Source organism: Elephantulus edwardii, unplaced genomic scaffold (assembly GCF_000299155.1).
Source record: "Elephantulus edwardii isolate Elephantulus edwardi_28Jun2011 unplaced genomic scaffold, EleEdw1.0 scaffold00009, whole genome shotgun sequence".
NCBI classification, from domain to species: Eukaryota; Metazoa; Chordata; class Mammalia; order Macroscelidea; family Macroscelididae; genus Elephantulus; species Elephantulus edwardii.
The window spans coordinates 4,306,325-4,318,418 of NW_006399759.1; the positions used below are offsets into that span (position 1 = coordinate 4,306,325).

A 12,094-nucleotide genomic window follows, 5' to 3' on the forward strand; every position below is an offset into this window, starting at 1 on the left:
ACATTATTGCAGTCAAGTCATAACCACCTCACTGCCTATTGGTTGGATTTCAGAGGCTGTAAATCTCCAGAGGAGATTGTCCACTTTTTCCCTCAGAGATAACTTTGCTAAACATTGTCAAGTCGGAATTAACTCACAGCTGACCCTCCCGTGGGTTTTCAGAGACAGTAAATTTCAAGGTTGTTTAGTGATAAGAAATGACATTGCCAAGCCAAAGGTACTGGTTCAAATCCACTGAAGTGTCCACTATGGATTGGTTTCAACTTGATGGTATACAACAACAACAACAACAACAACAACAAAATTGCATAGGAGGAAATGCTCATTTTTCTTCTGTGGACCATCTTGTGGATTCCAACCATATACCTTCAGGTTGGCAGTGCAATTCTTTACCATTAGGCCATGGGAGGTCCCTGTGCATAGATTGAATAGTGCTAAGGCTCAGTGTTGCTAATGTGGCAATTGCCCCAAGGTGATCTATTCAATCAAATTCTCTTAAAAAAAAATCTTATAAAAATTTTTTTTTGGTAGAAATTGATAAGCTCATGCTAAAATATAGAAGGAAATAGAGTAAAACAAGATTTAAGAAGATAAAGTTGGAAGATAAGTATTATCTAATTTTAAATCTTACTATACTATAATATAAAGCTGCAGTAATCAAGACTGTGAATATAATAAAGTCATGCTTATGTAATACCACATATTAACTAAAAATGGATCTAAGACCTAAAACTTCTAAGATAAAATGTAAAAATAAAAAAAACCCAAAAACAAACCTTTCCAAGCTTAGAGTAAGCCAGCATTTTTTTATATATGACACTGAAAAAGAAGCAATAAAAGAGAATCTGGATTTCATAAAAATTAAAAACTCTTTTCTTCAAAGACACCACTAGAAAAAGAACAAAACAATCCATAGATGAGGATAAAATAGCTGCATATCATACTTCTGACAAAGGTCTGTATTCTGAACACACAAAGGGCTCTTACAACTCAAAAAGAAGATAATCCCACTTGAAAAATGAGTAAATTATTTGAATAGACATTTAACCAAAGAAAATATCTGAGTTACTAACAAGATTCATAAAAGATGTTCATCATCATTGTCATCTGATGTTGTTACATGCCATTGAGTTGGTTCTGACTCATGGTGACCCAATAAACAACAGAATACAGTAACGCCTTGTCCTGGGCCATCCTCACATTGCCATGTGTGAGCCCACTGTGGCGCTCACTCCTGTCAGTTCACCCCTTTGAGAGTCTTTCTCCTTGTTTTCCTGATCTTCCCCTTTACCAAGCATGATGTCTATCTCCAGGTCGTGGTCCCTTCCAAGAACATATCAAAATTCCATGAGTTAAGTCTCCTTATCCTCACACTTCTAGGGGGCATTCTAGCTGAACTTCCTCTAAGACATATATGTTCATTCTGTCAATCCATGATTCTTTATGTGGCCAATATTCTTTGCCCACACCCTGATTCAAAGGCATCAATTCTTCTTCAGTTTCTTATTCATTAACCAGCTTTCACATGCTGAAGTGACTAAATATACCAAGGTTCAAGTCAGATACTTCTTCATTCTCAAAGAGACATCTTTGCTTTTGAACACTTTAAAGAGCTCTTTTGCCGTAGATTGGTCCAATGAAATGTCATTGGATACTTTTTTTTTTTGGTTAGGTTTTAAACTTTTTATTTGCTTATTCTGTGCATGACAATAATTAAAATAATTTGAACATAAACAAAAAATGGCAGACGGACGAAACTACAATTTATACCTTCAAGGACACCTTGGACGAGGTTTTCTGTATATATTTATTCATTGTCATCTCACCCAGCTCCTTTCCTCACCAATATGCAAGTTCTTTTCTTTATCTGCTAGTCAGATAGGGTGATGGCAGTGACAGCCTTCTTTGATATGAAAGGGGTCATTTAAACTCAATCCAACCTCTCTGCAGTTACAAGAAAGTAAATAAGGCAATACTTGTGGAATATACAGTACATATTGGCAGTGGCTTCTGATTAGAATATTCTTGGTGTAGGCAAGTACTTCTAGCACTGCATCTCTTTGTTGAAACATATCAACTGCTATTCTGTCAGTTCTTAGAGATTTGTTTTATTTTTGCCAAGGCCTTCAGTAACAGTTTGGACTTCTTCCTTTAATACCATTAATTCTAGATCAGTTGCTACCTCCTTAGGTAGCTGAAAACATGGGTAAATTTTGTGTGCATCTTCTTTTGATGCTTCTTGTGTCATTCAATATTTTTCTCATAGAATACCTTACTATCGAAACTTAAGGCTTCCTACCACCAGTACTTGTCATGACACTTTGATTTCATGTGTGGTCAGTCATTAATGCAACGCTGAGAAGTTGATTCCACTTTTCAGTGACCCACCGACCATCAGATTTTGAGGCTGTAAATCTTTACGGGAGAAGATGTCGCACACGTCTCTTGTGCAGTGGCTGGTGGATCTGAATCGCTAATATTTTGGTTTGCAGCCTGACATACCAGACAGCATGCCACCAGGGCTCCTTAATCATTGCTGTTGTTCCTAGGTGCCATTGAGTTGAGGATGATTCAAGGCAACCTTATGAACAACAGATCTGAACTGTGTCCTATCTAGTGAAATCCTTATAATTTCTGGCATACTTAAGCCCATTGCTGCAGATTGTGAATTGTCAATTCATCTCATTGAAGGTTTTCTTCTCTTTAGCTGACCCTCCACCTTTCCAAGCATGATGTCCCTTTCCAAAGAAACAGCTCCTTCTAACAACAGGCCCAAAGTATGTGAGACAAAGCTGCTCCATCCTTGCCTCCAAGGAGCACTCTGGCTGCACTTTCTCCAGGGTGTTATCTGTTTGTTCTTTTGACTGTCCATGGGATATTCAGTACTTGCCTCTAAGACCAGAACTCAAAGTCATCTGTTCTTCTTTTGTCATCCTTACTCATTGTCCAGTTCTTAGATGCACAGCAGATGACTGAAAAGAACATGATTGAATTAGGTGCACCTGGGTCTGTACACTGACATCATTAGTCTTCAGGACTTTGGAGAGGTCCATGACAGCAGACTTGCCAATTGCAATATGTCAATGCTATCCTTAGGCATTGCTGTTGTTGTTTGCCATGGAGTTAAAACGGACCCATAGCTGAGCCTCCAGTGGGTTTTCAGAGGCAGTAAATAGCAAGAGAGGAGGAAACTGCTTATCCTTCTTCCAAGGAGCATTTGGTGGATTCAAATGGCATGCCTTTGGGATTACAGTGCAGCATCTTACCACTAGGCCATGATGAGATACCACCATACACCTATTGGAATGACTATCCCAATTAGAAACAATAATCTAGAGAAACTAAAACTTTCACACATTCTGAGGAATATGTAAAATTTCACATTGGAAAACAAGTTGGCAATTTCTTAAAAAGTTAAATGACATTTCTAATCCTATGTATCTATTCAAGTGAACTGGGGCAGTGGGTTGAAGAGGTACACACACACAAAGATTTGGAAGTTGACTGTTAGAATAGTATTTAGAATTTCTCCATACTGAAAACAGTCTAAATTCTGTCAAATGGTAAATGGATAAACAAAATGTGGCACAGTATGCGTGAACTTCAAACAAATTATGTTACATGAGAGAAACCAGAAACAAAAGCTTGTCTATTGTTTGATTCTATTTATATGAAATTTTCAGGAAGTGAGAATTTCTAGGACAAAAAGAAAATCAGTAGTTGTTTGGGAGTGAGAATGGAAATAAGTATGAGGTCAAATGTACACAGGAGAGCCTTTTTTTTTTTTTAAATCATTGAACTGTATATATACAATGAATGCCTTTTATGGCACATAATTTATAAAATTACACCTCAATAAAGCTGTTAAACATATATAAACATACACATATAACTCAGATAAGGTAGAATCTAGATAATTCAGTAGGACAGTACTCATGCCAGATTCAAGCAAGTAAGATAATGGCCAAATAACATGGAAACAGCCCAAATGTCCAACCACAATCAAATGAATTGAGAAATTATGGTATATTCACATGATGGACTACTATGCAGTTCGCAGGAGCAATGATTTTGAAAATCACTACCTAACTTGGGAGGGACTGGAGAACATTATGCTGAGTGAACTAACTCAGTCCCATAAGGACAAATATTATAAAAGACCATAATTGTAGAAACAGGTAACTAGCAAAACGTGTATGAGGATCTGGGGCAGGAGGAGCAGAGGGGTGAGGATGGGCAAAGGGGTAATCACAGAGCCACACAATTTGATGGATAGAGGGAGGAGAGGCTTAAGGAAAGGGGAAAGATCTGGTGTGAAAAACAATGTATACAAACTTTGTAAATAAACCAGTATAAAATACATTTTTTTTAAAAAAAAAAGAAAAGAAATCTAGCAATGGAAAGAGCTAAAGTGATGTTTATTGTGGGGGTCCATTGGTTCCTGATAGGTGTCTGAGATATTTTTGAGCTGGAAATTGAAAAATGTGTTTATAGCTACATACAGGAGATATCTAGGTGCCACCCATATTGAATCTCATCATCTGACTAGCTCCCTGTGTCTACATGCCAGCATTTCTAATCCGAGGTGAGCAGAAGTGTGATGTGGATCTTTTGGGACGCCTCCATGAGGGGACAGGTGCAGCTGGGAAGGACATCCTTTTGCCCTTTCCATTACATTTGTCCTGGAACATGGCTCCAAACATTCTGGACCATGAGGACAGAAACCGGGCCTGAGGTAACAGAACAGAAAACCTGAGGAGCCTGGGTCGCTCATGACTGTGGTGCCACTTTACAAGCCCCAAACTGGCTTCCCACATGTCTTAAACGTGAGAGAAATCTCTAATTTTCTTAAGCCACTAAAAATTTGGGTTTCTGCTATATGTGGCCAGCCCTAACACTACCTGATAGAAGTCATATGTGTATATTCTGGGGGAAAGGTTCATATTTTTTTATCAGATGATTTAGAGGAGGTACTGCAAGCAGAGCAGAGGGAGGACCTCTGAACCTCCACTTGTGCCCTTCCATTCCACAGAGTTCCCCCATACTAATGACAACATTCAAATATCATTTTACTAGCAAGAGAACAATTTACACGTATCTCATATGATCCCTACACTTCATTTGTGAAGACACTTCCTGTTTATCTAAGGGGAAACTTTATCTCATAGAGTCTGAATTACTTGCCCACAGGCACAGCTGCAACCAGTACAAGGGTTTTGCACTCTATCATGGGTTTAATTCCCTCAAACATTAATTCTCTCCTGCAATTTTCTTGCTTAATATCCTTAAACAGCTTCCCACAGCCCATGGATAAAACCCAAATTCTTTGGTCTGACATTCAAGACTCACCATAATTTGGCCTTACCATACTGACTCTACATTTATTTCCCCAAAACCCATCAACCTCACCACCTGCAGAGGACCAGCTTCGTCTCTGCCTCTGTTCCTTAGCTCCTCGGGACCTCTGCACTGTGGTCACCATTCCTAGGCAAATCCTCAGTCTCTGCCTCTTTGTCTTCTCAACAGCTACTTAGCTCACACTGGCCACCCAAGTCATCTGAACTTCAGTAGTAAAAATGGCTGTAGCACTAACCGTGCTGTGCAACAAGACACGTTGAAGGACTTCCTCTCTATATTATCACCATATTTCCACACTGTCAATCTCTCTGTCTGTTAGATCATTTCCACCAGTGTACGAAGAAGACTGTATTATTTTCTTTCTTTAAACACGTTGCCACACACATTTATTTTTTTTTTTCTCTATTGCCGTCATTTGCGGCAATGTGTTAAAACAAACTTCTGGGAACAATTTCTGTAACACAATTTTTTAGTGACCTCTAATCCTTAACTAAATGTAAACCCTACAAAGGTTAGACTGTCACACTTTAAGCAATGTCTAGTATATAGGTCTAGTATATACAGTCAGGAGACTAAGGTGCGCCTGATCCAGGCCATAGTCTTTGCAATTACTTGCTATGTGTCAGAAAGCTGGACAATGACTAGGGATGACGGGAGAATTTATGCCTTTGAGCTGTGGTTCTAGAAAAGAGTATTGAATACATGGACTGCTAGGAGAACAAATAGGATCATCCTAGAGAGGGTGAAACTAGGCTGCTCCTTGGAGGCAAGGATTCTGAAACTTTGTCTGACATACTTTGGACATGTTGCAAGGAGGGATAGGTCCTTGGAGAGGGATGTCATGCTTGGGAGGGTGGAAGGACGGCGTAAGAGAGGAAGACCCTCGATAAGATGGATTGACACAGTGACTGGGGTAATGGGGGTAAGTGTGTCAGAAACAGTAAGATTGACACAAGATAGAGCAGGGTTTAGGGCTGTTGTATACAGGGTTGCTATGAGTGTCAAGTGACTCAATGGCACATAACAACAACAACAACAACATACAGTAGGTATATGTCTAGTACATACGATAGGTACTCAGGTCTCTTTTAGCTACCATCCCATTTCCAAATTTGTAGAAAAATTATCTGTTCATGTTGTTTCAATTTCCATACACCTCCATTCATTCTTTCCCCTTTTCAAAACATATATAATCAATTGAACAGGATATACACAAACACACACATACATAAACTGAACTGTGTATTTATTTTGCTTTCATATAAATTTAAATATACACACATATACACTCACACACGTGTGCACACACATTCACAGACACATTTCCATTCACTTTTGAACTCATTTCCAGCTGGCTTCTGTATCCATTGTTCTGTTGATAATATTCTTCTGTTGATAATAATTATGTCAGGACCCCAAAGTTTTCCTGAGATTCTCTTCTTTGTCAACTTCTGTGACAGGATATTCTCCCCAACATTTGTTCCTGTTGTTGTTAAGTGCTGTCAAGTTGCAGGCGACTCATAGCGACCCTATGAAGGAGAGTCCTCCACGCTTGGGTGTCTCTCATCCTCTCTCCAGGTTCATAGGTTTTCCGGAGGCAAGCTATTACGGAAGTGGATGCCACTCCTCCTTCCAAGCTTGTTTTAATCGGGGAGCTCCACCCCACACTGTCTGCACTGGGTCACCAACCATTAACACATTTGACACATCAGTGTCACAGTGTTCAGCCTCACAGCAACCACAAGTTACCGCTGACAGCTGTACGGCAACTTGTACACCAGGTCTATATGACCTAGAGGAATGTTTGCTCCTACTCAGCTTAATATGCCATTTCTTCCACTGCTAGATTTGATATTAAAGTTCCTCTAGCCTCAGTCTGGGTTGGAGATCCACTGCAGGGAGAGAGAAGGTGACTCATTTATTCTCTCACCTCCTTTTCTGCAAGGCTACCTGTTGGCCATGACTGCACTGCTCTCTCAAAGGCCTGTCCCAGCTCCTGTCAGGTAACTCTCTTCCCTAGCTACAGTTACAGTTTTTTGCAGCTTGTGGTAACCACACCCTCCTCTTGCCCAAGCAGGCCTAGGATTGGTAATGACTCCCTGCTGCTGCTCCTAATCATTCCTTTTGCTTTTCTTTAACCCTGCCTACCCCTTTGAACAGGGAGCTTTTATAACGGACTCGTGGTAAGGAGTTGCACTGCCAACCCAAAGACACGTGGTTTGAGTACACCAATTGCCTCATGGCAGAAAGGAGGGTAATCTCCATCCATGTGATTTACTGCCTCTGAAACCTTGCTGGAGTTGGTTTCGACTCGACGGCACAGACCTTCGCACAGGGAGCTCAGCTGTTGATGTCAGCTGGGAGCCATGCTGCTATGCTAACTCAAAGGTCACCTCTCTGGCAGTTTCAAACCACCATTGGCTCCTTGGGAGAAAGATCAGCAATCTCCACCTGTGTGATTTGTGGCCTCAAAAACCCAAAGGAAGGTCAGGTGCAATGAGATACTTGTGAACAAGGAATCCTGCTAGTGCATTAGTTAAGTGCTTGACTGCTAACTGGAAGTTCAAGGTCTCAAACCTATCAGCGGCCCTGTGGCAGAACGATCTAGCCATCTGCTTCCATAAAGATTATGGCCTTGGAAAATTTATGGGGAAACTCTATACTATATCCTATAGAGTTTCAACGAGCTAGAATTGATTTTTATGTGTGCCTCAGTGGCTAGGGTCCATGGCAAAGAACCCACCTTTTCCTCAGTCTCTGCCTTTTGCTGCGATACTGTGCCCTACTGTCTGGGCCTCTTGCCACTGCAGCATTCTGACCAATTGCTGGCTTAGAGTTCCTATCTACCTTCAGAGGTAAGACTAGCAAAACAACCCTCTAAATAATAGTTCTTAGTTCATGGCCAGGAAACCTTCCCAGAAATAGGTCTCTGTACCAGAGCAAATCTCTGATCTATACCAGATCCAAGTCTTAAAAACGTGCTGATAATAGATGAAAGAAGGAAGCAACACATGGATGGAGAAACTCCTTGAGAATAATCATGGCCACAGCCCTCATTTCTAGAGCAGGAAGACTGCCAGGATGCTGCAGCAATCCTGTGAGACCCCACGACAAAGTCAATGTGTCTCTCTGGGTCATTGTTGCTTCTGTGATAACTCTTGCAAGGTGTGAAGTCAGAGCTGTCTGTCTCAAGAGAGAAGCGTCTCTTTTCTCTAACATGCCCATCATTAATGCCTGCTCTCTTCACACGTGTCTTCCTGAGTCTGGGGAGAGCACAGAGGGGGTCACAGAAGCAAAGCTAGGTGTGTCCTGCTACTTCCCACCTTCCCTGAAGTCATGGAGTCCCCACAGAAGACGGTGCTAGGCGCTATCTCCAGGCACATCCTCCTTTTCACTTTTTTTGGTATCTCAGAGCAATTCACCACTCTGGTTTATCACTTAATCTCTATCATTTGATACTCACCTTCTTATCTCTGTGGAAAGTAAAAGGGGAAAAGTGTTCCCTTGGGTGATATAACCACGTAAGCAGATGCTTCCAAAGGAATGTAAATGTCAGATGCTAAATTGTATGAGTGCACAACACATAATGTCTACCAAGGTTTACTTTGACGCAACAAAGCCTACGTTTTTATCTAAGAAAGAAGCAAAAGGGTGAAAATAGCTCATGTGAAGACAGGCTGTGAATCAGTGATAGAGCATAAAAGTGATCCAGAGTTCCTTGATTCACAGACTAGGTCTAATAGATGAGAATTGCGGGGTGTATGGACAATGATGCTAAGGGAGAGCCCGTGAGGAAAGGAATAGCAGCTTGAGGGAACACCTTAAAAAAGTAAATGAAACAAATCCTCCAGCCCCCTGTGGCTGCTGAGATGAGTGTCTTAGGGATTCCATGTTCTGAAGGAGGCAATTCAAAACAAAATGAAAATATGATTTTGGGATTCAATTTTTACATATCTGACTTTGAAAAGCCAAGACAGAAAGGTGGGTTAAGGAATAGAAGAAATACTAGATGTGTTATCTCATGAGAAAAATTTCCCTCTAAGAGACTAGATTTTGAAAAGCACCAAGAGCTGCTATGACACTGAATGCGTTGAGAAGAGTTGGGAGGAGCCGTCTGAGAGATGTTCTTTCTTCTATTGTAACCAGCAAGAAGTGACAATTTCCTCTTGCTGGTTACAACACTCATTTTTGATACAGATCTGGAAAACACAGGTTAGAAGTGACCAATGGGAAGAAGGTATTCTTTGATATTTGGCATGACCTGACATCAACTGAAGACAGAGTCATGGCTAAGAGACCAAAGTGTCACTTTGGGATGAAATAGCCATCTCATTTAATATTTTTGTAAACCACTTTTTTCTTTTGTTGTTCTTTAGATGAGGATGGCCACACCAACTGTGTGAGGCCCCTACCCATCACCACTATTATTCAGTAGAACAGAGGTTCCTTTTGTTGAGCTCAGGTGGGATAACAATGCAGTAGGGCCAGGAGAGACAAACCAAGGATGCAGGCGGGATCTGGGATCAGATTATCAGAGGAGGGCCAGAAACACTGTGATCAAGGCAGTGAGCAGGTGAAGTGAATGTGGCAAACAGGAAGTAGGTTTTCACAAAGGATTAAGTCAATGGCCAGAACCAAAAGCCGTGTCTGGAAGCACCAGGATTTGGCTCACGTCAGCATGACCATGGAAGTAAAGAGTAAAGAGATGGCCAGTGGGCCTTCTAGCTGGCCCTGTCTTGCAGGCTGACCTCCCCATTCCTGCGTCTCTGCAGGACTTTACACCAGATCCCCAGCACCACATAAGGAAACTAAACCAGTTGTTTGAACAAGGTCACATAATTATTCAGAGGCACACCCTGGATTAAAATCTTTACCTCTCCAACCCTCTGTTTACCATTTACATAATTAATATAAAGTGGTATGTTTGCATTTTCCAGATGCATTTGAAAAGACAGCCCTAATTTCTGAACATCTACTAAATGGGATCTCAGTACAAGGCCAGTACAGTTACAAAACAGTAGTAGTCCCGGTAACACCTAAAGGGTAGGGAAGTCCAGCTCCTTAAAGGTATAGGCAACTCTCAATTATCTTTATATGGATTATACCATAGCCAGGTTCTAACTAGAGGTTTTCTTCCCTCTACTCCTGTGGACATTTCTTGGTTTCTTTCTACATTAGCAGCTGGTGTGAAGTAAAGTAAAATGAACTAATTTTTTTTAAATTCATTGTTGCACATTTTCTTTCCTATCACCCTATCTCCCCCACTCCCCAGTCTATTTTGCAATGCATCTCTGGTTCCAGAATATTGTTATACAAAATGAACTCATTTATCTTAGCCTAAACAAGACAAAGTCTTGAAAGTAAGTTACTAGGGAAGAACATTTTTGAAAATAATTTTTTTTTTTGACTACTTGATGCCTTGACTAAATAGCACCAAAGATTTTCTTCCTGTGCCCATTTACGATGGTGCGGCATAGTGGTGCATACTGTGTAAAGTCAGCCCACATCCACTCCACTTCTCTACCAAAACGGGGAAAGGCAGAACTCCTTTGACTTTGATTTAAAGACCAAGCCACTAAAGAATAAAGGTCTTGACTGACTTGTAACTTGAACTTGGCACCATATGTCACTTCTCATATAACAAAAAAGGAGTTTAAATTATCTCTCAAGAGAGGATTGGGACACTGTTTTTATTTACTGGTTAATAACACAATAAACACTTAAATACACTGTGGAAAAGTCATGGGGAATACACATAAGTACTGGCCCACCTTTAAGTTATGTATATTGTCAAAGCTGTAGATTTATCATTTAGAAGGATGATAAAATCAAATGCTCAAAGCAAGTCTATCTTGATGTATGTAATCTTGAAAGTTCCGAGACTTGATTCTGGAAAGATGCTTTGAGGCAGTAATCTGTTTAGGGTAAGGTTTTTCAAGTTTGGCAGTACTAACACTTTGGACACACAATTCTTTATTAGTGGGAACTGTCCCATGTATTGAAGGATTAGCAATCTTCCTAGATGCCAGTAGCAACTCTAACATTACAACAATGAAAAAGTCTCCATATACCTACCTAATGTCCCCTAGCAAGTAAGCTCATTACAAGCTGACACCTACTTGTTTAGAGATATTTTCTCTTTAAGATCACAGGGAAAACAAAAGGAAGGAACTACCTCAGACTAATGGTTCTCACCCATTATCCTACGTGGCTTAGAACATTTAAAAATATAAGCTGACAGCAAAAGCATACTTACTGTGCACAAGAAAACAAAAATCTTTCCACATCAGCAGCAGAGTGAGTTTTGTAAAGCCTTCTGCATCATATTCCACAACGCCTCTAAGTAATCAAAACACACACAAAAAAACTCAAATAAAATAAGAGTATAAAATACTTGGAACCAAGTAAAGAATACATTAATAAAGCCAGAGCTATTTAATTCATAATAGGAAAGTCCAGTGTGCTAGACTGGAATGGCCAGGGGATTTGGAATGAGAACATCTAGTTTCAAATCATGATTTGCCATTTTCTATCTATTACGATCTCAGGCAAACACAGCCTCAGTTTCTTGATCTACAAAGTAGAATAACACTGCAACCATCCTGATAGGATGGTGAAAAACAAATACGACGAATCATAAAATGATGAACAAATTACAGTTATTAGTAACAGGAAAAATTAAGACCTTGGATAAGCAATGATAGATACTGTTATGACAAATGTCACACTGCGTGTA

The 12,094-nt window shown here is 40.3% G+C and overlaps 1 protein-coding gene across 2 annotated transcripts in view; it reads right to left on the minus strand.

The window, feature by feature from the left end:
- The window catches only part of BRE (brain and reproductive organ-expressed (TNFRSF1A modulator)), a 724,026-nt gene that overhangs the window by 119,021 nt on the left and 592,911 nt on the right, over positions 1–12,094 (minus strand). For both annotated transcript variants that reach the window (XM_006880575.1, XM_006880574.1), the window contains exon 10: positions 11,615–11,697. In XM_006880575.1, the coding sequence (XP_006880637.1) occupies positions 11,615–11,697 (83 nt within the window). The remainder of the gene's footprint in view (positions 1–11,614; positions 11,698–12,094) is intronic.